Source organism: Mustela putorius, unplaced genomic scaffold (assembly GCF_011764305.1).
Source record: "Mustela putorius furo isolate JIRA1106 unplaced genomic scaffold, ASM1176430v1.1 tig00003987_pilon_pilon_pilon, whole genome shotgun sequence".
NCBI lineage: Eukaryota > Metazoa > Chordata > Mammalia > Carnivora > Mustelidae > Mustela > Mustela putorius.
This window is the reverse complement of record NW_025422126.1, coordinates 3281592-3306626: the sequence shown is the minus strand read 5'-3', so window position 1 is coordinate 3306626 and position 25035 is coordinate 3281592. Positions and strand designations below refer to the sequence as shown.

The window sequence follows — 25035 nt, the reverse complement described above, 5'->3', positions numbered from 1 at the left end:
GCTGACAAGGAGAGCACTGGCTTAATAAATTAGCATGAGGACACTTACTGAGCCTAGGTAAGCCTTACTCAGAGTTCGGAGGGGAGGCTAAGGTCAGAGAGTACTTGTAGAAGTGGGAATAAGGTGGTAGTACCTTGGAATTCCCAGGCTACCATTCTCCAAGTGACCACAGGCAGAAAAAGTTCTCTAAAACATGGGTCCTTCCTCACCCATTCTCATGGCAATTCCACCATCTAGGCTCAGAGTAAGTTAGTGTCAGAGCAGAAGGAAAAATACCCTCCTCAGGTTCCTTTTGGTATGCTGCTCCCTCTGGGGGACTGGGGCGGGGGTGGGGGGGGGGGAATCCTCCCGCTTTGACACACTTCCACTGTTTTTAGTTTAACTCTTTCTACAGAACCATTCCTTGGGCCTCAGCCTCTTCCTCTGCAAAAATTAAGAGGTCAGGCTGGGTAATTCTGCTAGGCCCTGATAGCCTCTGAAATCTTGAGGGTAGAGGTGGATGGTGTGGTGCAAAGATAGGGGTTTATGTCCAGAGCCTTTATCCAGGTATCAGGTGTAACAAATCAGAGAAGCCTGACCAGAGTGTGGTCTGGGTCTGTGAGTCACCCAGGGCTCAGTCAGCTGGTGAGATGGAGAAGGGGGTATGTGGGTGTGACGGTGGTGGTGCACAAGCGGTATAATAAAAAACCATTTATTTAATGCTTACTATGTGCCAGGTACTGCTCAAACACTTATGTACTTTAATTCATCTAATCATTAAAATAAACCCGTTTAAGGTGAGAAAACTGAGGTAGAGAGAGGCTGAACGACTTACTCTAAGTCATAAGCCTGTATGTGGCAGAGTTGAAACCCAGCAACCAGGATCCAGAATCTGTCATCCCTTGTGGAAGTGAAGACATCATGCTCAACACAGACATGTCACAGCAAGATTGCTGGACAGTGTTTTGTGCTAGAGCATCTTTTGTTCCCCCAGAAGTGCACGCATTTGTGGGAGAGAGTTTCAGTTAGGATGAGCTCCCCACATCAGGTCTCAACCACTGGCCTCTTGAGTGTGAGGTCCTTGCAAAGTGTAGCCCACTCTGTTTCCTTCTTCTTTTATGGTGAGTTCTCAGGGAGCCCTCTTTCCTGCCCTGATCTCTCTCTCATACACACACACACTAAACACACACACACACACACACACTGCAGCGTGCCTTCCAAAGTCCCCCCACTTCCACCATCTGGAAGACCTGAACCCAGTAGTAGACAAGGTTCAAAGCATTTTTCTGGGCGGTGTCTGTTTCTATGCCAATCAGCAGATGCAAATGGCCGCCTGCAGAGAAAGGAACCTCCAGCTCCACAACCCTGAGCCATGGGAAGGTCAGTTGGTGCCCTGCTAACCCTGTAACATGCATGTAAAAGCAACATTTCTAATCACCACTACCATAATTTGACTACCTGCAACTGTGTCAAGCATTCACAGATTACATATTAGTCAGAACTTTTAGTTGCAAGAGTCAGAAGCCCAAACTTAAAGTAGTTTAGACAGACAGGGGAATTTTTTGGTTTAATGACGAAACCGTAGAAATAAGAGGGATGGATCATGGTCTCAGAGACCGCTGGAACCAAGGCCTCTTTGCCTCCCCTCATATCTCTGCTTGGCCCTGACTACAAGCTTCATTTGCTCCTTTCCTTCAGTTTTATCACTGGAGAAGGGATAAGGCCCCCAACAAATTCCTTAGATGAAGGAGGACTTTCTTCCACCCAGAAGGTTGGCTCAGAGGAAGGAAGTTTCCTATCCCTGGGGAATGAGGGAATGAAGATGGGAGGATGATCCCTTTCCAGGGAGTGGAGAGTAGGAATGAGAGGATGAGGATTCCGTCCCCAGAAACAAGGGCAGGTATTCCCCAGCACCCGGCTTAGCTTTCATTAACTCAACAAGCAAATGTGGGAAGACCTGTGGTGTGCAGAAGGAAGGACTAGACACTGTGGTGGGGCTGGGAAGTAACAAGGCTGTCCTGAAACCTTGCACTTTTTTGCAAATATCGGTGACCAGGGTCACCAGAAGAGAGGGAGGTATTATTATTATGGGACCCTCAACAGAGTCTAGGGGCATAAGGGAAGGCTTCCAGAAAGCAATAAAGTCCATGTTGAGACCAGGTGGGTAAACAAGAGTCATCCAGGTTTGGGGGTTTGAGGGAGGTAGGGGGGCAGTGGAGTGGGGTGGGGAGTGGAATGAACATTCCAGCCAGAAAGGACGGGACTACAAGACCAATCAATGTGTGAGGGCTTCAAAGAAAGCCACAGTGAGGGGGAGGGGGAGGCAGGCCAGAGCACTGGCACAAGAGGACATTGTGACCAGAATGAGGGCTGGGATTTGATCCTGAGGACAATGGAGAGCCATAACAGTTCTGAGGAGAGCACTTCCGAGTTCTCGATTCTGAGATCCCTTTTTGGGCTCCCTGCAGACAATGTGTCAAAGGCGAGAGGTACACTTCACACACCCGTGGGGAGAATTTTTGAAGCAGTTTTGCTGCCAGTTTTAGAAGTCTATACCTAAAAAGTAATGAGAAAAAAACACTTCAAAGAACCCCCCTGGCATGGAGTAGTTACAGAAGATGGGGATAGGTGATCCCTGTGTGAAGAAAAGAGCTAGTGGCCCTTGAAGTGGATGACCTGAGGGTGGGCATGTTCCCTATAGTGGGGAATTGGGGAAGGGTATTCCCAGAGACCTTCTCTCATCCTGCAGAGGCTTTGGTAGTAAGGGGCCACCCTCCCCTGGCTTCTGGGTCTTCACTCTCCCATCTGTAGGACCTACCAAGATTTGGGTGAGGAAGCTGGGGACTGGATGGGAGAGCTGTCCAATCCACCTCAGGTGAGCTGCAAGGGCAGAAACTTCTCTTTTCTGTTCTAGAAAGGATCCTGTGTTGGTTTTCTCACCATGTGAAGGCCAGAGGCTGAATCTGCTGAGGGTCAGGCCTCAGCAGACCTGTGGCCAGGTCCAGATTGAGGCTAGGTAGTTTTCCTGGTGAAGAAAAAGAGAGGTGCTGGGGTGGTGAGGCTGAAAGAGAGTGTGGAGGTCACTTGGTTCCTCCCGATCTTCTGATCCTGACATTCATCACATACACACACTCTGTGCCAAGGGTGCTGGGGACCAAATAAAGGGTCACATTGGGGGATGGTGGGCAGGGAGACAAAGCTGGGGAACTGGGGGAGGGGAGAGGCAGGCTGGGCCCTGAAGGTGTGGGCAGTGTTGTGTGGCCAAGTCAGGACAGAAGGATCTGGGCTGCAGAGACCCTCCCCCTCAGCAGCCTGGCCTGGTCTCCACCACAATCCTACCGCCCCCTGGGCACTCCCACTGTGGGGCTCAGCTCTCCAAAGGCTTTTTCTCTCAGCTCTGTTCCTCCTCCGTCTGTCCCTGTCCTTGTCACTCTGAGACCGCCCTGTGTCTGTGTATGTGTATGTGTATGTGTATGTGTATGTGTCCGTGTATGTGTCTCCTTGTCCCTGCCCTGTTTTGTCTCACCTCTTTCCTGATCTCCATCTCAATCCTTGTTTCGATCCCTGTCTCACCCCCGGGCCTTTTCGGTCTCTACGCCTGCCTCACTCTCTTTCTCCATTCTCTGCTCTGTCTCTTTCTTATCCTTGTTTCCTCTGTCTCTGCCTTGTCCCCATCTCCATCCCTGTTTTTCTCTTGCACGCGCTTCAGCTTTGTCTCCATCTCTGTAGAGATCATTGCCCCTGTCTCCAATCTCTCTCTCCTCCATGTCTCATCCTTGTCTTCATCTGTGTACCTGTATCTTTCTTGTCTCTTTCTCCACCACTGTTTCTGTCCCTTTCTCTCCCTGTGTCCTCGCTTCATCCGCGTCCCCATCCCAGGCTCCGTCTCTTCCTTGTCCATGTCTCCATCCCCCTCCTGAACCGCCTCCGTGGTCCCCGGCGGGAAGGGACCTCGCTGGGGGCGGGACCGAGGGGCTGGATCAGAATAACTCGGTTATCTGGACGAATTGAATTAACTTCTTCACCGGAGCGCCGCCAGGCCTGTCTCCCCTCCCTTCTGCGGGGCCGCAGGTGGGGAGGCCGAGGGAAGGGGTTGGGACCCTCCAGCCTGGCACTGTGCGCGTACAGAGCGAAGGTCTGGTAGGGATTGGGGCGGGATGGGGACTCTAGGCAAGGGGCCCAACACTGCCCCGCCCTGCACCTCGGGAGCCCAAGGAGGGTGGCGGGGACCCTTTGGAGTGGGGGTCTGGGGTAGCTGGGGGTGGGGCCTGGGCCGCTCAGGCCCCGCCCCTCGGAGCTTGCCCGCCCCGCCCCCTCCGCGGGGTCCTGAGCGTTAAAAGGCGCGCGGGCCCGGCCGGGCTGCACTTGCTTTGCACCCGGGTGAAGTGCTGCCGCGACGGGGCGGGCGGACTCGCGGGCGCTCAGAGCCGGCCTCGGGTCCTCGGCGCTAGGCGCTCGAACCCTCATCCCGACCCCCATCCGGCCGGGGACCCCGACCCCGACCCGACCCGGCCCGGCCCGGACCCCGACCCCGACCCCCGGGCCGATGGACTACTCCTACCTCAATTCGTACGACTCGTGCGTGGCGGCCATGGAGGCGTCCGCCTACGGCGACTTCGGCGCCTGCAGCCAGCCCGGCGGCTTCCAATACAGCCCCCTGCGACCCGCCTTTCCCGCGGCTGGTCCGCCCTGCCCCGCGCTCGGCTCCTCCAACTGCGCGCTCGGCGCTCTACGGGACCACCAGCCCGCGCCTTACTCGGCAGGTGAGCCCAGACCCGGCCCAATCCTCCCTCCAAATCCTGCGGAAACCCCAGCCCCTACCCTATTTGGCAAGTGATTGCGACTCTCCCCCACAGCCGCCACCATCCTTGCCCTCCAACACCCGCGGGATCCTCAGCCTCCCTGTAAGACGGGCTTCCTGTAGGCAGAGTTGAGCCCCACCCTCTCATCCTTCCCCTTCTTGTGCTTTTAGGGTCAGGGAAATAGATCCCTGGCCCAGCCCCAGGCCACTCACCAGGTCCTCCCCTCCCCACCTGCAAAAACTGACCACCAAACCTCTCCATCCCATATCCCTGGAAGATGCCCCCGGCTCAGTCCAATCAGATCCCCATCCTTATCCCCACCCCACTTCATTTCTGACCCCCAGCAAGGGCTCCTGCAGCAGCTGAGCTGCCCAGATGGAAGCCTTCCTAGAGCCCCAGCACCATCAAGCCCCTCCTGCCCGGTTTGGACCCATCCTGCCTGTGCTCAGACCCTCTTGCACCAATGAAAACCCCTCCCTTGCTGGAAGAAAAGAGTGTCCAGGTCACTAAGCCACTTTCATTCTCCCTTTCCCCCTGGAGACTCTCCCAGCTAGAGTCCTGCAGAACCCAGAATGAGCTCCCAACACCTCCAAGCCTCTCGATCCAAGTCCCAGTCTGAACCCTCAAACTCATGGACCCTCTCAGCCATCCCCATCTCTCCGGTTAAAGTCCCGGCTGCCCCACCCAATCTCCTTATCTCCTTCCTTCCTGGGAAGACCACTGGGACCCAAACAGAATATTGGGGCCTGAGGGGGTGGGAAGGGATGGTGAGATAAGGACCTGGATTTAGAGAAATGAGAACGAGCAAGATGGAGCCAAAAACTGAAACAAGGATGGGGAGATTGGGTACTCTTGGCCAGATGAGGATGGGGATTGGGGAGGTAGGGTGAGGAAATGAGGATATGGGTCCCCCAGAGATGGAGTTCTGAGATGGGGAGATAGGTGTGAGCAAAGATGGGAAGACTGGGGGCCCTGGGAGAAATGGGGACCCAGGGCTGGGGAGATGGAGACAAGAACTAGGTGATGGGGACAGGAAATATGGGAGATGGGGACTAAAGAAGATGAGCAACAGACATGAGGAAGATGGGGCTAGGAATGGAGTGTTGGAGACAAGGATTAGGGGGAGATAGAGAACTAAGGCTGTAGGACAAAGATGAAGAATACTGGGGGCTCCTGAAGAATATGGAGACCTAAGCAGGGGTTGGTGAGAGGAATGAGGAGATACTGTCCGAAACACTGTCTGTGGGGCAGGGTGACTTGGATGGGGTAAAAGAGAACACGGATGGGACAAGAATGAGGGAGAGTGGTAGGGCTGGCTGTGGGGGAGTTGCATCACAGAGAGAGGTGCCTGGGAGGAAGAAGAAGGGCAAAGAGAAGGCGAAGGAACCTGGGTGGGGGAAAAATAAGGACCCTTTTCAACGGGCACAAAGAAAAGAATGGTCTGAAAGGAGAAAGCTGAAGAGAGATGTGGATGGAGAAAGATAAGGAAGAGGAGAGGACACATGAAGAAGAATGGGATGAATGGAAGAAGTTCTCCAGAAGAATGGAGGAAATGAGGCCTGGAAGGAGAGAGATGGCAGGGTAGATGGGGCCAAGTCCCTGCATGACAGAAAGTATGAGGCAGGGCTCACAGTGGGCCCAGGCCAGGGAGTTTCAGTCACCCAGCCTCCGCCCACAGCTGGTTAAGGGGAAGACTCGGGATGCTGATGAGACCTGGCAACCAAGGCTAGGGTGGACAGACCAGGACCTGAAACCAAGTGGGCAGACTGACCAAGGTAGAAGCACACCAAAGGGGAAGTCAGAGGAGCAGGTGGACTGGAGGGAGTGAGGAAACATGGGGAGGAGTCTTGACCTGAGGATCACATCCGGATTCCCTTGCTGCTGCTCTTGGGCCCCAGGTCTCCCTGCGCCCTGTCCCCCTTCACTCCTGCCGGCTCCACTGAGCAATAGGGAAGATGCTCAATTAGGGGCTGAGGGGAGGAAGCGGGGACTGAGGGGAGGAAGCCGAGGGGCCGGCTCAGGGGCGGGAGACCGCGAGCGATCTCAGGGCAGGACACTGCGGGCTGAGCTCGGGCCCTCACGCCCCCACCCTCGTTGCTACCCCCTCCTGCACACACCCCTAGTGCCCTACAAGTTCTTCCCGGAGCCGTCGGGCCTGCACGAGAAGCGCAAGCAGCGGCGCATCCGCACCACGTTCACCAGCGCGCAGCTCAAGGAGCTGGAGCGCGTCTTCGCAGAGACTCACTACCCCGACATTTACACGCGCGAGGAGCTGGCGCTCAAGATCGACCTCACTGAGGCTCGCGTGCAGGTGCGTGTTTGCGTGTGTGTGGGAGTGTGCGCGTGGAGGAAGGTGGGAGGCTAGTGCCTGACACTTGGGGGCCACTGGACAAAGGGGCCTCGCTCAGGTGACAGGCAGGTGCAGCCTGGAGGCGGAGACCTGGGACCAGGGGCCAGCGTGCAGTCTGGGGGTGGTTGGGCAGGAAAGGATGGACAGCTGTGGGAGGGGATGGGGCCAAGACTTGGTAGACCTGAGGTCCTCGGGAGACCCTGGAGGAAAACTGAGTTCTTCAGCCCCACGATTTCCCATGGGTCTCCTTAGTAGGGCCAGGCATGTAGGGGAAGGCTTGGGAAGCGTGGAAAGAGGCCGAGTGGGTAGTAGAGTGGGAACCCCAGGCGGCCTCTGTGCCAAGCGAGGCAGACGAATCCGGGAAAGCCAGTGAGTGCTACCATGTCCCCTCCCCAGCTCTGCAGCTGTGAAATCTCTGAATCAGGAAACACAGGGCTCTGGGCCGACTCCGGTCTCAGGAGGACCCGCCCAGGTGGACTCTGTTGTCTGTCTTACAAATCCAAGTACAGATGTTCAGCTGGTCGCCTTTACTGGAGACCCTGAACAAAAGATTTCCCCTCGTGCCCAAAACCCGTTCTCCACCGCTGTGGGACACTCCTGGTGCAAACTCCTGGAAGGAAGGAATTGGGGGCAGGGCTTTGAGTGATGAGGGAGCAAAGGCAGAGTCCCCTCTAGGATACCCAAGAACACTGGAAGCAGCAGGGTGCGGGTGCGCGGGTGAGCAGATCCCAAGGGGAAGACCTGGAGGAAGAGGCAGGTGGAGGAGAAGAGATGAGCGGAGAGGTGAGGGGGGCCACGAACCAAGTGGTGGAGGGCCGAGGGGCCGACGCTCGCTGTAATAATCCTGATCCGGCCCCTTGCGGTCTGAGGGTTCACCCGCGTCTTGCGGCCTCGGCCTGACCGGCCCCTGTGCCCGCAGGTCTGGTTCCAGAACCGCCGGGCCAAGTTCCGCAAACAGGAGCGTGCGGCCAGCGCCAAGGGTGCGGCGGGCGCGGCGGGCGCCAAAAAGGGCGAGGCGCGCTGTTCGTCCGAGGACGACGACTCCAAGGAGTCCACGTGCAGCCCCACGCCCGACAGCACCGCGTCGCTGCCGCCGCCGCCCGCCCCCGGCCTGGCCAGCCCGCGTCTGAGCCCCAGCCCGCTGCCTGCTGCCCTGGGCTCCGGGCCCGGCCCTGGCCCCGGGCCACAGCCGCTCAAGGGTCCATTGTGGGCCGGCGTGGCGGGCGGCGGGGGCGGGGGGCCGGGCGCAGGCGCAGCGGAGCTGCTTAAGGCCTGGCAGCCTACCGAGCCCGGGCCCGGGCCCTTCTCCGGGGTTCTGTCCTCCTTCCACCGGAAGCCTGGCCCAGCCCTGAAGACCAATCTCTTCTAGCCTCCGGACTCTGGAGGCTCCGGGCCTGCCCCGGAGAGAGCCCCTGCCCCTCCAGGACCTGACAGAGTCCCTCCCCATTTGAGCGCCCGCCTGGAAGTGCCCAGCTGTCCCCACCCCCTACCGTGTCTGACCCCTAGGTGTGTGCCCTCCCCAGCTCTGGAGACCAAGTCAGGGTCTCTCCTCCTCACCTTCCCCACCCAGCAGAATAGGGTGCTTTTCACTGGGATTCCCCCACCCCCACCCCTATCCCTTCCAGCTTGGCTTTCTTTGGAAACGGGATCAAATAACTGTGCTGGAAACTGAGGGTCCTCAAGTAGAGTAACAGCCTGGCTCCCTCCCCTGGCTCTGCAGCCGGCTGGGTCACTCCTCACCTTAGCGACCAGCCTGCTGCCCCAGCCCCCTGGTCCACCCGCACTAATCGTGGTTGGGATAATAAGCTGCCAGAAGGGTCCCATTGCCAATTCATCCCCTCCCATTCCCAACCAGTCTGGCGCAGAGGTAGGCCTGTTTAGAGCAGGGGGACTGGCTGCCGGGCATCAGGACAGAGGGGTTTCCTCCCCCACCCCCTTTTTTTGGTTGTGTTGTTCTTTTCCTTTGAAAAACTTGTAATTTATTGAGGTGAGTTTGGCTCAATCCAAATAAAACTTAATTTATTGAAGACATCATGCTGGCAACCCTTCTGAGTACCCAGGATGGGGATAGGCTGTGTACAGGAGTCCCACCCTCTTGCAACCAGCAAGGAACCCACTGTAGCCCCACATCCACAACTCAAGGTGGTATAGACCAGGAGACAGTGAGAACTAAGCAAACTAGCACTTTATGGCCCAGATTCTTCTCCCCACCCCCAACCAGCCCCAATAATATTAAAGTGCCCGCCCTCCCAAAACCCACACAGAAAAGCTTAAATAAACCCCAGCCCAGTCCTTGGGCTATTCCTTCATTTCCGGACAGACACCCCCAGAGCGAGGGATGGGGGGGTAGGGGAGGGGTGGGGGGGTTGGGAGAGGTTCTGGCTGAGCTCCTCCCCCCCCCGTGGTTCAGGCCAGGTGGAGGGCAGCAGAAACAGTGGTGAAAGTGAGGGCCCAGGCATACCAAAATGGACTGTAACGGGCACCCCTGGGACTGGGAGAAGGAGTCCAGAAAGGGAGGTCAGCACCCGAATAACCCAAGTCCTTGGTAATCAAATAACCCAAGTCCTTGGTAATCGGGGTGACTGACCTCTGGAGACCTGGGGCAGGTGAAGGGCAGAATGTCCTAATTAGGGCATTCCAAATGATTGGGCAGTGGGGAACGCAGATCCCCAATAAATAGGCAGAGAGGTACTGCCCCACCCCTCCTAACTTTTCAACTTCAGGGCTGTGGCTGGGCCTTAGTGGAGGGGTAGGGGTGCCGAGTTCGCAGGCTCGCAATGCCACTGCTATCACTTGCTGAGCTGCAGGGTGTCCAAAAGGAGGCGCTTGTGAGCCGGGTCCTGCACCCCAGCCTCCTCCAGGTCCTCCTCGGTGATGTCGCTGTGGGGGTAAGAGAAGCTGGGAGATGGGCGAAGTGCTCTAGAGGGTCCGTAGCTCCGCCCCGGGGCCAGCCCCACCCCATCCACTTCCAGCCCCGCCCCCACCTGAGAAACTCCAGGTCGTCCCAGCCATTGTGCACCAGGCCCTCTTCATAGCGCTCCAAACCGATGGCCCGCAGCCAGGCGCCCATGCCTGCCTCGCCCAGTCCGCCGGCCCGCCCGCCCTGCGGGCATGGAGCCTGAGAGAATAGGACGTATCAGGGGGAATACCGAGGGTACCCACTGCAGAGAAGCCCCGCAGACAACCACATTCTACTACATGCTTCAGGGGAAGAGCCAAGGACTGGGGCTTATTTATGTGTCCCCCCCAGCTGAGGGCAAAAGGGACACCACTGAATGGTGCTGAATGGTGAAGTAAAAGGACACCACTGTCCATGGGCAAGCACAAACCTCAGGTACACACAGACAGCCACCCCTGGTCCACACACCTCCTCCGCCAGGTCTTCCTGGATGCTCTCTCGGATGCGAGGTGGAGGGAAGCTGAGAGGCCGGCCATAGTCTGAGGGCAGTCCCCGGGGCGGCTGCAGCTCCAGGGGGCCTGGCAGAAGCACTGAGCGGCCAGGCCCAGCAGGAGCATAGTCCACCTCACTCAGCGTCTTGGCCATCTGCAGCACGGAGCAGGAGCGATCGTCCCCACTGGCTACCTCCCCCAGGAAAGTGCTGGTAGGTGAGGGGCCTGGGGGCAGTGGGGGTCTTGGATGGGCCTTGGGAGGTGGTGGGCCACGGGCCTCACCCCCGCTGCGGCCCCGGACCACTGGCCCTGGCAGAGGATCCAGGCTGGGGGGCAGGAAGATGGCCGAGTCTGGCAGTGGTGGGGGTGGAAAGTCTGGAGGGGGCAGTGTGCCTCCAGACTCCTCATCTGATGAGCTCCCCTCTCCCACACGGGGGTGCCGGTGGCGCCCAAGCTGTGGAGCAGGCACTGTGATGGCCACTTTGTTCTTGGTGGCCGATGGGACAGGGGCCCTGGCCGGCGAGGGTGGCTCCGGGGGCAGCAGCTGGTGGGGGACCCCTTCAAGGACGTAGTAGGCAGGGTTATTGAAGCTGTTCTTGGGTGGGGGGGCTGCCACCCCTTCCGGCTCTGGAGCCCCCTCTGCCTTCAACCTGGGTTTGGGAGCAGGATAATGAAGTCAGGACCCAGATACCAAAGTGAAGGCAATGTGTGCCGCGGAGAGAGAACTGGACTAGGAGTCAGGACTGTGGGGCCCCGGTTCTTAGAACTGCGTGTGACCTTGAACACATCACTTTCCTGTGCTGGCCCTTGGTGTCTTCACCTCTAAAATCCAGGAGACACGATCTTTGAATAGATAATCCCTGAACTTCCTTGCCTGACTCGCTAAGATTCTCAGATCTTTCGTGACTTCGTGAAACCTGAGTTTAAAATCAGGGAAAACAGGTGTGGGAGGCAGGGCAATAAATACTTTAATGCATGACCGGCCAGATCTTGAAAGCCTCTGGAGGCACCTAAGGCCAATCTACGGAGGAGTCTCACCCAGGCATTCAGGTTCGTTTTACTCAAGCCTGAAGATAAAACCAAGGTGACTGGTAACAGGTAAAGGTGAGTGAAAAAGCACCGAACCGCAGCTAGGAGCTTTTATTGAAGTTCAAGCGACACTCGGATATAATTGGAAAGTAAGCCTCACTTTCCCCAAGTTTGATCCACAGAATGCTAGTTCCCCAGGGTATTAATAGTTACTGTGTGGAAAAGAAGTTTCCTGGCCCATTAAGTTTGGGAAACTATATTCAACAGAGTTGAAAAAGGGTTTCCTTCCTGTCCACATGCTCAGAGCTTTTGCGAATACTAATGTGCACTGGGACTGTCTAAGAAAAGAATCCAGCCAGAACAATTTCCCAAACTCATTTGACCACAAACGCATTTCCAGTGGGGCACCTTGTAGGACAGTGTTCCATAGAATGCACCAACGGAAAACCCATGCTGAGGCCAAACAGAAAGTTCAAGCTAAATCTGTTTATGTGGAGGGAACTGTTGCAGAAAACACCTTCTAATTCTATTTTTTAAAGAATGACTGTGCTCCTATGGGCTCAGAGAGCCACACCTCAGGGAGGCCTGGCTGGCCACAGTGGCTGTAAGTGTAGGGGCATCAGATCACTCAGGCAACAAATGGTCCCCAGCCTGGCCCTGAGAGCCAAGCATAGCAACAGATGAAGTGGGGGGTAACAGGTTCCTTCTCTCACCTGGAGGTCAAGGGCTCCTCCCGGGGGGCAGCTCGAGGTGGGGCTGGGGGCCTCCCAGTTGGTGGGGGTTTCTCTGGTTCTTCAAATAACTTGGAAAGTGGGCAGGAGGCCTCTGAAGGGGCTGGCTTGCGGTTCCCTGACCTGCCAGGGGTGTACAGGGGTGAGATGAGTTCGAGGTTGACCCAAAGGCCCCAGGCACCCCTTCAAGGGACACCCAGCACAGTCCCAGCTCACCTGGGATCCTGGCTGCCTCGAGACACAGAAGGGACTTTGCTCTTTGCTCCTGCCTCATCCTTATCAATGCTGATCCACTCTGGGGGAGGAAGAGAAAGAAGACTCAGAGGGGACCTGGGGTCCTGGACTGTAGGCCGCTTCCAGCTACTCTCAGTGCAGGCCCACCTCCAGCCATGGCTGCATAACTTCCAGATATTCCAGGGGTTCTAACAAGTCCTGCCCACACCCCTGGTCCACCCCTCCTAGACGTGCCCACCCCATCTTATGCCCCATATCCCTCCCAATGGGGACCCCACCGTAGAGTCGCTCACGGGTGCCCAGGCGCTCTGTGGGCACCCGCACCTTCATGGAACCACGGATGTTGCCTGTCTCCTCGCCGCGGTGGGACAGGAAGGTCAGGAACTGCTGGGCTGTGCTGCCAATCATGGACTTGAGTGCCACCACACACTCCCCTGGAGGGAAGATGGGGCATACCAGCAGATTGCCAAACCTTTCTGGAGCTCTGCTTGGCTTTCTGTGTCCCTTGGCACCCCTCCCTGCCCTCACCATAGGATTCGTAGCCATCCATGGACTTGACCGTGAGCAGGAGGTGCTGGTCCTGCAGGTACTCAATATCAGCCAGAATTGGCTTGAGCTGGGGAGCAGAGAGGCCCGGTGAGGAACAAAGCCTCAACCACCCCCTCCTTTTCCTGACACCACTCACTCCTACTCTCAGACTGGTCCATGCTTACTCTCACTTAAGATCCCAAATCCTTAACATAGAAGACATGGCCCCACATGGGCCTCTCATAACAATTAACAGCATTGTCATTCATTTTCTACATCCTCAGTGGCCAAGAGAGGATCTGACATTTAGCAAAGGCTCAAAAAGTATTTATGAATAGATGAATGAACCTGCAACTTGGTCCCACCCGCCCCCCCCAATAAAGCAAAGGCCTTCTCCCTTACTCATGCCCAGCCCCACCACACACACACACACACACACACACACACACACACTTGCACACGCATGAACCATATGCACTCGGCCCACCTCTCCCCATGCCCTCAACTTGTAGGCTCAGGCCCTGCCAAAAGCCTCACCGTGGGCAGCTGGCGCGAAGACCACTGCACCTTGAGAAAGTTGATGTTGTCACTGCTCTGGGCATCATTCTCAAAGCTCTTCTTGTACTCTGGGGAGAGGGTGGGGGATACCCAACTGAGTGCCACCACCTAGCTTCCTTTCCCCCTATGCAGGGGGCTGACCACTCTGGGCACCTTGGGCTCCCCATCCCTCCTGGCCACACCCGGCCCTGGGCCTGCCTCTGACCCTCCAGGCAGGTAGAGTAGAACTCAATGAAGAACTTGGTACGGCTAGCTGTCTTCACAATGGCCTCGATGCTCTCAAACTCAATGTAGGCCTGGTCCGAAGTCTTTGAGAGCCCTGAGGACCAAAGGGAGGCAGGGAGTCAGGAGGGCTGAGAGGGTGGCAGGAGGAACAGGACAGACACTGAGCCCTGGAACAGGAAATCAGGGGCCCTGGCAGGGGAGGAGGGACATCCAGGAGGGACCTCCCCAATCCCAAGCAACCAATGCAGAGACCCCAAAGTCCAGGCCCTGGACCAGGCAAACAGACAACCCAAGGATGAGAGACCATCTAACAAGGGGGTTAGGGGACCAGAATGCCTGCAGGGATTGCCGGCCAACAACCCCCCACACTACCAGGCACACTCAGGGGTACACACTTGGCTCCAACCAAATACCAGTATGTGTGTGTGCTTATATTCCCAGATATATACACACACATATATATATATATATACATATATATATACATATATATGTATATATATATATATATATACACACAGATATATATATATATATAAGCACATACCTTTCACGGTACCCCAGGCACACACACAGTCTCACACAGCACTTATTCAGAAAGTCTTGCACATACGTGTAAACACCCAAACATGCACACACAGATACAGTCAAACCTCGGCACATCCCCAAGCCACCCCATGTCCCCCCCTTCCCCCCAAGCACATCCAGAACAGTCACCTTTCTTGGAGATGAACTGAGAGGTAACTCCAACCTCAAATGTCCCAAACACGGGGGAGTGGTCACTGGTGACGATGTCATCAGTGCAACCTGGGATAGGAATGGGAGCTCAGGGGCAAGCTCTTTACTCTCTGCTACCATATCCCAAAGCTAGGGCAGAATCAGGACTGACCACCCAGGACTGCCCATCACCCTGCCCCGGAGACTCTGACCGTAGGAATTGCAGATGATGTGGGTCTCAGGGTAGGACTTCCAGAGAATCCGGTCACACCACGAAGGCACATTGGTCCGGACCTGGGGCAGGGGATGTCAGCACGGTCAGGGCCAACAGCCGGGGCTGCCTCTCATGAGCCCTGCCACAGAGCTGAATGCTGGGAAGGCCCAGCACTCCCACCACCCCAGGCCCTGGTACCCGCCTCCCTTCCAGGGTCCTCACAACACCCAGGATCACCCACCCCCCAAGGCCTTAGAGGGGCCACTGAAGCTGGAGTAGTAACTGCCCAGACCTTGACCAGACACGCACTCTTGATTCACTGCAGCCCAGAGGGCTCTCCCAAGGGCCCCGCTGCCCGTTCCCTCCGCTCACCCCAGTTGGCTTCTGCTTGTGCCAGGCATACGTGTCCCGGGAGCCCCGCTCATAGCGGTAGGTGGGTGGAAAGGAGATCTCTTCCTCACCTAGGAAAGGCGGGGAACAAGTGGGGGTCAGGGCCCTGCAGACGCAGGGGTATCATAAAGGTCCCAGCCCTGGAGACCTGATCGGCCCACACTCACTGAATCGAAGGAAGACCTTGTGCTTCTCGCGTTCCAAGTTAAGCTGGTCCACCCTGAGCAGGGGCTCAAACTCTCTCCTGCTGATGTAGTTCAGGATCTCCTGCGGTGAAGACACAAAGGCGAATACTCCCTCTTGAGCCCGAACCAGAGCCAGAGGTGGAAGCCCCACTGGCCCCCAGCTCAGCTTCCCTCCCAGCCACCCAGCAACCCCGTTCGCACCTGGATATCCATGTCCAGGCGGTAGTTGAGGTCCCCAAACCAGAAGAGGTGAGTGAAACGTAGAGAGATGTCAAAGGCACTGAGCTGCCGGTCGCCCAGCGAGAGCAGCCGCAGGATGTCCAGGTAGTTCTGGTTCCGCCTATGGGGGTGTGGGGGCAGGGTCAGGAGACAGAAACAGGGTCAGAAGTCTCTGGCATCAGGGATGGGGTTTGGATCAGAGTCCCTGGGGACAGAGGAAAGAGCTGGGAACAAGATCGAAGTAGAGGAGTCGAGTCAGGACAAGGGAGAAGGTGGTCTCTGGGGACAGGGATGTAGGAGGGTAATGGACTAGGATATGGGAGAGGGTAGAAGGCTCAGGAATAGGGAGTGAGGGTAAAGACTTGGAAAGGTGTCCCCTCACCGGGCGGTTTTCTCATTTCCCGAGGTGAGGTGGCAATTCACAAAGCCAAATGAGGTGCCATTGAACATGAAGGAGACTCCCACAGCTCCCTTGTTTCCTGTCAGGGCAAGCAAGAGAGGAAGGCCTGCGTCACCTTTGGAAAGCTCCCAACTCTCCCCTCTGCCCCTCAAAGGGGTGGTGGGAGGATCCTCCCACTCCCACTTCCCCTGTCCCCCAGGCTATGAGGCAGGCAGGCCTCTCAATGCAACCCCCATCCCCAGGGGGCCACACAGGGCACACGCAGTCCACCTGGACAGCCCAAGTCTCCGCACGTGTGATCACAGCCCCTGGAGATCATAGTAGGAGGTGTGGACAGAGAGACCCTGCCCACCCTACTCACCCAGGGTGTTGGCAATGCCAGTCTTCACGCTAGACGTACTGACGTGGCTGATTCGGTTCTCGTGCTCTGGCTTGACCAGAACGGCTACCTTGATGTTCCACAGTGACTGCATAGCAATCTGGGTAAAGGGTTCAGGGTCACCCCTGTCCTAGACGGGGGCACTGTCCACACTCCCCCACCACCCCTGCCTGTACTATAGACTGTACTGTTAGTCACAGGACAGAAAGGTCTGTTATCCTTTTTCCCTGAGGGGCCAGAGAGAAACAGTGCTATGTTCCCATAGCACGAAGGACTTGTTAGATCTCCTAAAGGATTTGTCCAGGGACCAGAGGGAAAGCCAGTCAAATAGTGCTCCCCAGGGTTGCCCATAAGGTCAAGCAGGATGGTCTGGGGGGGCCTAAGGGGGAACTGGACAAGATGACCCCCCCTCACCGGGCGGTAATCCAGATCTGTGAGCTCCTTGAGGCCCCCGCGTAGCAGGTCCAGCCACTCGCGGTCACCCACTGAGTTTTCCTGGGTCCCAAAGACATAGATGTCATGGGGTATGGTCACTGTGACCTCATCCAGGGTCTTCCCCAGACCCTTCGATGTGAACCAAGACGTCACATTCTTTGGAGGTGGCACGCTTCCTGGAGGTGATGGCAGGGAGTGGGGGGGGATCAGGCCTCTGCCCTGGGGCTGGTCTTCTCCCCCACCCCCAGCCCCAACCCGGGCCTGACCCATGTTCCAGGTGCCGATGAAGACAGAGATCATGTCAGGCTCATCTTGCTTGGAGTGTTTGTTCTTCATGAGCTGTAGTAGCTGGCAGAAGGCCTCCCGCTTCTGGGGGGACAACAGCCAGTGAGGAGAGGTCCCTGGTAGGTGGCAGGTCCCACGAGAAGAGGGTCATGCCTGTCTGGCCCAGGACTCAAGCCTATCACAGGTGCTCAATCCACATTCACTGAATGGACCTTTGACTCCACCCTCAGGCCACCCATTCTCAACAAAGATGCTCTCTGCCCTGTCAGACGCCCCCCACCACCACCCCTGCCAGGATGGGTGACCCACCTACATCACATGTCTCTTCTCTTCCCATCCCCCAGTGACCCCTGCAGCCCCTGGGGCCTCACCCAGCTTGCTGCTCACCCGGGCACTGACAAAGATGAAGTCCTTGCGCTGTGTCCGATCCTTCTCCTTCTCAAACACGACACCCAGCTTGTTCTGGACGCGCTGGGACTTAATGAGCTGGCGGACTAGGGAACGGAGGATGGTCTCACTGGCCCGGGCACAGAGGCTGGGAGGCTGCCCCACCCACCACCCCAGGTCAGGCCCTGGCTCACTGCGGTCATGTGTGAAGGTGGTCCAGTCCTCCTGCGAATCCCGCTGTCTCCGCAGCAGCACTAGCCGCCCGCCCTCCACATCCACGCTCAGCGTGAACTTCTGCGACTTCCCAATCTTGGTCAGGTCGCCCAGGGTCACGTCCAGCTTCACCTGCAGGTCATGAGGTGGGGGGCTGCTGAAAAGACCTTGGAGGGGGGATGCCCCCTTCACCTCCAACAGCCCTGTGCCCCACAAGACCTCTCCCGAATACCCCTCTGTACCTCAAAGGCCTGCACAGGGATGGTCTTGGCCTTACGTATGGATGGCTGCAGTGGAGCTGGTGGGGCCGTGGAGCTCATGTCCTGCAGGGCCTTCAGGGCCTGGAGCAGAGAAGGGCAGCCAAGGTCAGGGGACATGCAGAGAGCAGGGGCCATGAGGGAAACAGCAGACGGGATCAGGGCGAAACCACAGATTCAGGGCTGAGATCAGTTAGGCCAGTGCACACAGTCAGGGACTGGTAGTTCAGGTCAGAGGTCAGGAGTCAGGCTACCTTCTTCTGGATGCCTGACAGGAAGTCCTTTAACACTGACAGCTTCAGCACCAGGCTCTCGAGTTCTTGCTCCCCAGTCTGCGGCGGGTTCTGCACAGAGAAAGAATGAGGCTTGTACATGAGGCCAGCAAGCAAGAGGTCCTCCGCCCAGACCCAGATGTGAAGCCCTTCCTCACAGGCCTCCCCATACTCCCACCTGCTGCTGCAAAAGGCGGGTCACCATGGGAGAGCTCTGCTGGTCAAACACCTTGGATAGGATCTCCAGGCCCGACAGGACCTTGTCCACCTCACTAAGGGAGACAACTGGTCAGAAGTCGCCACCCCAACCAAGTATGGGGAAAGGGGGCTGAGTGTGTCGCTCCAGCCTCCACCACGAGGATACAAGGGTTCGGGTGAGGAAAAGTCAGGAAACAACAGCTGGATCCCTGTTCAGGGCCACAGATCAGAGGTCAGGACATTTGTGCAACCGGGGGGGAGGGGAGGACAAGTCAGAGGAAAGGCCGTGTGCTTGTTGCGGGAGGGGTACCTGTGCAGCCTCCGGCAGGAGGTGGCAAGGGTGCGGGTAAGGTGGGGCAGGTTGCTGGCTCCGCCTCGCACAGCCTCCAGGTCCAGTCCGTAGCTACCCTTCAGGTACTCGTGCGAAACAGTGCTCAGCCCATTGGGAGCACTTCAGGGAGGGGTTAAGAAGTCAGTGAAGAACCTGCTGACTGCATCCCAGCACTCCAGCCTGATCCCCAGAGGAGATGGTGCTGGTAGTGATCCGAGCCCCATGGATCGGGGTGTCTGCCTCTCAGGCTGAGATGGGCTGAAGATCCCCAGGGGTGGAGTGGGGGCTCAGGTCTCTCCCCCTTTGATGAGGACACCACTCTCAGAGGAGAAAGGGGAGTCCTGCTCCATGTAGGAGGCTGTGGTCTTACCTCTCAGCAGCTGCAGTTGTGGGAGTCTCAGAAGCTGCTGGTGGGCTGCCAGGCCCCACAGAGGCAGACATACTGGTGGAGCCAGAACGCGGGGGCAGCGGGGGCTTCTCATCCTCGCCATCTGTGGACAGGAGTCAGTGGGCCTCCCTTCCTCAGGGAAGTATGGGGGGATGCTGCGGCTCTCAGATACTTCCCTGGAAAGTGGGGTAAAGGGCCCTGGCATCATGGTTAGGAGCAGGGGACTTCGGGGGACACAGGTTGAGAAGACAGGAGGGGAAATAGCAGGTGGTGTCCAGGGAAGGGGCAGGGAAGGCATCTGCACACAGCAAAGCGGGCAGCACCTGAAACATCACGGTCGTCAGGTGGGTCTGGTTCTCGCTCCCGTTCCACAGGCAGCAGCAGGGCACACACGAGGCCCTGATTGGGCTGGGCGTACAGGCCGATGAGCTCACCCAGGGTCTGGAAACGGCGCACGGGCACACCCTGCGAGGTCTGAGAACCAGCAAGAGTGGGAGAAGGCTCAGTCAGCTGATCCCAAGTCACAAGAGGGAATCAAGGTCGGGCTCAGGGTCCAGGCTCCTACCTGCACAGCCAGGAAGTCTTCTCCATCAGGTAGAATTCGATATGTATGCACGTGCTTCTGATACCTGATGGCAAAGCAAGGGTCAGAATCTGTCGCCCCCCCTGGGTGGGGTCTGAGCCCCAAGGCATGCCTTCCTCTGGGTACTGGGCTCAGCCCTCAGCTCCCTCAGCTTGGTCTTCCTAAAACCCTTTGCTCAGGCTGCACAGGGTTAATGAGGAGGCCTGTCCAAGTCTATCCTGTTAATGCTGCCAACAAGAGCAGGAATGACCAGCCTCCCCCCTCCACTCCCCTCTCCGCGCCACCCCCAGCCACTTCGCCACCCAGACCTACATAGGCTCCACACCCACCACAGGGCCCGGGAAGCAACAGGCAGCTCCTTTGTGGCCTCCACAGCTGTCTAAACAGCCCCTCTGGGCTGTGGTACCAGCTCTGGCCCCCCGCCAGAGTACGAGTCCTCAGAAGCCTGGTTCACCTCTGTTTGCACACACAGGAGATGTGCTCACACACGTGTGTGCCTGCTGTCTGTGTTTACGCTGGTGTCTGGCTCTGCTGGAGCTGGGGGTGGCGGGGGCCTTTTGGCTAGGAAGTATGCAGATATTCCAGCTTTCTCCCCGCTGCCCCAGATGCCAGGAAACTGGGGTGCCCCAAGGGGGCCCCCTATGGGAGACCCAGGACTCTAAGAGCCCCAAACTGAGGAGGGGCAAGAGGGGTGCTGACAGATGGCAGCAACAGCTGAGCAGGTGACAGCTGCTAGGCCTGGGCAGCGTGGGCCACACTCAGTGGGGAACGGAAGACTCCGTCTGCAGCCATACATCAGGTCAGCATGCTCAAGGGTGTCCCCTGGGGCCCATGTGTGTGCTGGGCACCAGAGAGGACCAAATGCCCATTTGAAGGGACCCTACACCTTGGCCACAGTCCATCCTCTCCACTCAACTAAGTCCCCTCCCGGAGCTCTTGTGGATGCTGATGGGCCCCCCGTTTTCTGCAGGTGTCTGCGTGGGTACTGCTTTATGGACTGTATTTATAAGAATAATAACATCCCATTAACTGAGCCATGCCTATAGGACACCCTACAGATGTGATCTCACTTAATCCTCCCTTTTGATACTGATATTCGTGCCCTCCCCACTCTCCAGAGGAGGAAATAGGCTCAGAGAGGAAAAGCAATTTGACTACTGTCACAGAGTAAGTAAAAGGCAGAGCTGGGACTTAAAGCCACTGGCAGAGGCCAGTGCCTGTGAGAGCAGGGGTGTGTCCTGAAATGCCTCCCATGGACGTGTGGGTATGTACACAGGTAAGCAAGTATGTTTCTTATCACCTTCCCCCAGGTTTTTATCCCAATTCTGACTCCGCCCGCCCTGCACCCATCCCTGGGCTCTTGAGATTCAAGGAGTAGCCAAAGTCAGCTGGCAAAGCTGAAGCCCCCGACACAAAAAGACCCTCACTCCACCCATCTCCTCCCCTGGCAGTGGAGCCAGGACTCTCCCCTCCTGGGACAATAATGTTCCTCCCCAGACACAGGCCCAGCTGTCCCCCTCCTACTCAACAGCTGACCCAGCACCTGCCTCCCCCGCCCCATCGGGGGTATGCCCTGAGGGGGCTGGGACTCTAGGATATAGTCCTTTGGTAGTCTCTCCTGGGTGTCAGACTTGGGGCACAAGCTGAGACTCAGGGGACCCATACCTCTTCAAGCTTCTCGACCCCAGCAGTGCTCACATTCTGGCCTGCATTGTTCTGTGAAGCCTGTCCCATGCACTGTGAGATGCTGCGAAGCATCGCTACTGGCTTTCACCTACTTGATGCCAGCAGCACTACCCCAGTGTGACAACCAAAAATGTCTCCAAACACTGCCCAATGTCCCTGATGGGTAAAATCAACCCCGAATGAGAACTACTGACCTAGACCAATACACCCACAAAGAAGTGACGAGAACAGAAGCATAAGGGATTTGGGAGGGTTCACAGGGCTCAGGGGGAATGTAATCAGGGCCTAAGGCCCACAGGAGTCCACACAGTATCAGACAATGGGGGACAGGAGACAGCTCAGGGAGAGGACTCCAATCCCACCAAACTCACCCAGAACCACTGATGGGTACAGGCACAGGACCAGACTCAGTCAGAGAGCTGCCAAGTCTAGCCCCACAACCAGCACTCATAGCTCAGGGCCAAGGTGGCCAGGATACCCAGGACCAGGGCACATGCCCATGCTCATTGATTTATGAAATAATGGCATGGCCCTATATAGCTTCGCTCCCCCCCCCCCACCTCTGCTTCTCAACACCACTCTGCCTCCACAGCCCCAGGCATCTACTCCTCAGTCCCAACCTCAGGCTTGGGGGCATAGAAAGGACCCCTAAGGAAGCTGTTGGGCATCCTCACACACCCATTGGTTTTTCTGGCCCTGCAACCTCTAATGACTACTACTCAGACACCCAATCCCTGTATAAACAGAACTACACACAACCCTGGAATGCACATCCACACATCCTCACCCCTCCCGCCCCTTCTGCCCGAAGGGTGCCTGAGAGGGTCTGCCAGGAACTCCTCAGATTTTCCCCCATTACAGCCACCCTGGCTAGCGGGACCCCACATACCCAGCCCTCCACGCCCCAGAAAGTGTCCCCAGACACACAGCAGGAAGGAAGTGCCCCCTGCATCCTTCCTCAGCCCCGGCTTAAAGCCAAAGCCCCCACTGTTGGGGGCGCTGGCATCCCACTGTCCCAGGCCCTCCGCACACAGGCAAGGAACCTGGGGCCGCGCCCCCTCCCGCCGGGAGCCCCAGCCCTACTCACAGGACGCAGAGCGCGAAGGCTCCCGCCACGCTCTCGCTGTCTCGGACCAGGAAGCTGCCATCGCGGCCTGCCCGGGCCAGCAGCTCCTCGGCGGCAGCGCGGCTCAGGTCGCGGTGGTACCAGGCGGGGGCCGGGCTGCCCAGCGCGCCCCCCGGCCCCGCACCCCCCGGGCCTGGCGCCCCGCATGCCGAGGCCATAGCGCGCGCAGGGCTCAGCGCCGCCGGCGCCCACCGCCCCGCGCCATCCGCCCCGGGAAGCTCGGGGCCGAGGCTGGGGCCGGGCCCGGGGCCAGAGTCTGACGATCCACGGACCGGACCAGGCCGGGGGTCGGAGTCTCCGCGCTCCGCCGCGCAGGCCACCTCTTTCGCCGCACCGCCGCCGCCGCTGCCGCCTGCAGCGCCGGCCTCAACTTGAAGAGAAAGAAAAGTTTGTTCAGCGGCGGCGGGGGAGGGGCAGGAGCGCCGCGCAGAGCCGGGCGGCCGGCCCCCTCCCCCTCTGCTCGGCCCACGGCCCCACCGTCCCTACCCCCACTCTCTTCCCAGTGGGGATGATGGGCCCCGCGTTCGCGCCGGACGCGGGACCCCCCAAACCCACAATGATTCTGCCCCGCCATCACCACCTCTAGGAGATCCAATCGTCACCCGCCCCACCACCAACAACGAAGGTCAAGTTCCCCCCAGCCTTCTCCTAGACATTTTGGGACCCCGAACCCCAGTCCAGAGAGTTAGTTCCCTCCAACAATCTCAACGATATGATCCCCAATTCCCATAAACGTCTAATTCCACCGCAGATCTTTTCCATTCACCTCCCTTGCAGCCTCAGAGTCGGTTCGAGTCTCAAAACCCGCGAGGTATCCAAGATGAACCTCTTCCCTATCCTCATTATCCGGCCGGCCCAGACTCTCAACTCCCATGAAACCCAGGCCCCTCTTAGACCCGCACCCCCAGACTCCACTGGGTCCAGCCCCTGACAAATCCCGCGGGGAGGAATCCCCTCCATAGAAACCTGATTTCTCACAAACCCTCAGACAAGGTCCAGTGTCCCCGAATCCCCACACACTGTCCCTGGCAGCCCCTCGCAGCCGGGGAAGAGCCCTTCCCCCCTCCCGGCCAAGTTCCCTGGCACCATCCCCCATACCCGCAGGCCCGGGCCTTAAGGGGTTCAGCAGCCCGAGATCAGGCGTCCCCCTCCGCCACTGCCCTTCTAGAAGAAAGTTCCCTCAAACCCCTGGGCTCCTGACTTCTCCCCAGAGCCGCAGCCGCCCGCGCGCAGACCCCCACCTCCTGGGCCGCTCCGATGCCCCCTTCCCGGGGGAAGCGGCCCTTGACTCTCAGCGGCCACTTAAGATGGCCATCCTCTGCCGCCGCACCCCCCCCTCGCCTTCCGCCCCGCCCGCCGCTCCGCCCCCGCGGCTCTCCGCGGAGCCGAGGGTAGCACCCGCGCCTCGCCTTCACCGACCCCGCGTCTTGATCCCGGGGCCGCTGACCCGCCGAGTGACCTCGGGCAAGTCACGGCACCCCTACGCGCCTCGTCTTCCCGCTCTGCAAAGTGGGAGCAATGTTATGAGGGGGCCGACTTAATGGGACCGTGCTTGTAAAGCTCTCGGCACAGGGCCTGGCATCCAGTAAACCTCCAGAACAGCGGCTATTTTTATTATTAATTAAGGAGTATCGAAGGTGACAGCTGTGTAAACTGTAAAGCGCGGCGCCAGAACGAACGGGTATTATTAGCACCCGCCCCCGCCCAAGACGACAAACTTGCGCCTTTGTGGGCGGGACGCCGACCCGGGAGCTCCCCAGAGCCTGTAAGCTCGGACGCCCCCGGGCGCCCAGGGAGGGAGGGGTACCCGGTCGCCGGAAAGGGGGCGGACCCACAGAGGGTCTGGCCCGCCCCTTCCCCCCAAAAAAGACCTGGCCGGTGGCAGCGTCTCCCGGGAGTCCGCTTCCTGCCCCGCCCCTCCGCGCCTTGGCTCCTTAAAGGCGCAGGCTTCCAGCCCGACTCCCGCCGCGGCCAGCTGCAGGGCCGCGGTCAGCAGATCTCTTTTAACCTGGGAGAGAACTTTCACTTTGCTCGAGTTAACCTGTGTTTTGGTCAGTCCCGACAAGCTCCTTCCTCTATTTCAAATATGCGTTGGCTTAACCCAGCTGGGACAAAGCCTGGGACACAGAATGGGGTCTGTGGGGGCCTTCCAGACTAGGTAAATATAGTAGCTAACAGACAGCCCCGTACATCCCAGTGTCTCCAGACCCATCCAGGAACTCCGTAAACCATCCTGCACAAACGGCCCGACTTCCCCGTCACTCAGCTCTAGATATGAGGGAAGGTGAGTGCCATGAAAGGCACACGCACCCTCCTGCCACGGGCAGGGGAGAGGCCTGGATTAGGAGTCTTCACTCCAGGGTTCTGGGGCTGCCTGGTGTTCTCAGACTCGGACCTGCACCTCTCTGAGGATAACTGTGAGGGGGGTGTAGAGACAAAACTTCGCCAGGGGAAAAGGGCAAGAGGGAGACCTAGAGATCAACTCAGGACCAGTTCCTGGGAGCTGGGCAAAGACAGGATAGGCTTATTTGGCAATCCCTGGAG

At 58.1% G+C, this 25035-nt stretch overlaps 2 protein-coding genes across 5 annotated transcripts; one reads left to right on the top strand and one right to left on the bottom strand.

The window, feature by feature from the left end:
• The first annotated feature begins 4361 nt into the window (after positions 1–4361).
• Positions 4362–9160, top strand: PHOX2A (paired like homeobox 2A). The gene is made up of 3 exons (XM_004768128.3): positions 4362–4742; positions 6905–7092; positions 8051–9160. The coding sequence occupies exons 1-3, from the start codon at positions 4526–4528 to the stop codon at positions 8498–8500; spliced, it is 855 nt and encodes a 284-aa protein (XP_004768185.1). The 5' UTR covers positions 4362–4525; the 3' UTR covers positions 8501–9160.
• On the bottom strand, positions 9130–23835 carry INPPL1 (inositol polyphosphate phosphatase like 1). 4 transcript variants are annotated; one of them, XM_045071321.1, is made up of 29 exons: positions 23733–23835; positions 22453–22861; positions 19662–19725; positions 19420–19570; positions 19079–19199; positions 18688–18828; positions 18358–18451; positions 18162–18251; positions 17893–17991; positions 17632–17782; positions 17438–17544; positions 17032–17134; positions 16745–16941; positions 16313–16430; positions 15934–16030; positions 15534–15672; positions 15315–15414; positions 15130–15218; positions 14756–14837; positions 14544–14633; positions 13807–13920; positions 13581–13669; positions 13044–13131; positions 12794–12949; positions 12498–12576; positions 12264–12404; positions 10461–11171; positions 10116–10249; positions 9130–10011 (listed from the first exon to the last, which is right to left on the bottom strand). In XM_045071321.1, exons 2-29 carry the CDS (start codon positions 22647–22649, stop codon positions 9851–9853), a joined length of 3903 nt encoding a protein of 1300 aa, XP_044927256.1. In that variant the 5' UTR covers positions 22650–22861; positions 23733–23835; the 3' UTR covers positions 9130–9850. The 4 variants fall into 4 exon arrangements, with proteins under 4 accessions (XP_044927256.1, XP_004768191.2, XP_044927257.1 ...); XM_004768134.3 differs by having other exon boundaries at positions 10499–11171; XM_013064357.2 differs by lacking the exons at positions 9130–10011; positions 10116–10249 and having other exon boundaries at positions 11036–11171; positions 12840–12949.
• Positions 23836–25035: the final 1200 nt, after the last annotated feature.

What these genes read in the sequence shown, in the direction of transcription:
- INPPL1 (XM_045071321.1), bottom strand. Translation starts at nt 22,649, where the DNA reads ATGGCCTCGGCATGCGGGGCGCCAGGCCCGGGGGGTGCGGGGCCGGGG. An exon ending in CTTCGCGCCAGCTGCCCACG is followed by an intron (nt 13,132 to 13,580) that starts GTGAGGCTTTTG and finishes TCTGCTCCCCAG; the next exon opens with CTCAAGCCAATTCTGGCTGA. An exon ending in GAGGAGCCCTTGACCTCCAG is followed by an intron (nt 11,172 to 12,263) that starts GTGAGAGAAGGA and finishes TCCCAAACCCAG; the next exon opens with GTTGAAGGCAGAGGGGGCTC.
- PHOX2A (XM_004768128.3), top strand. Translation starts at nt 4,526, where the DNA reads ATGGACTACTCCTACCTCAATTCGTACGACTCGTGCGTGGCGGCCATG. An exon ending in GCCCGCGCCTTACTCGGCAG is followed by an intron (nt 4,743 to 6,904) that starts GTGAGCCCAGAC and finishes ACACACCCCTAG; the next exon opens with TGCCCTACAAGTTCTTCCCG. An exon ending in TCACTGAGGCTCGCGTGCAG is followed by an intron (nt 7,093 to 8,050) that starts GTGCGTGTTTGC and finishes CTGTGCCCGCAG; the next exon opens with GTCTGGTTCCAGAACCGCCG.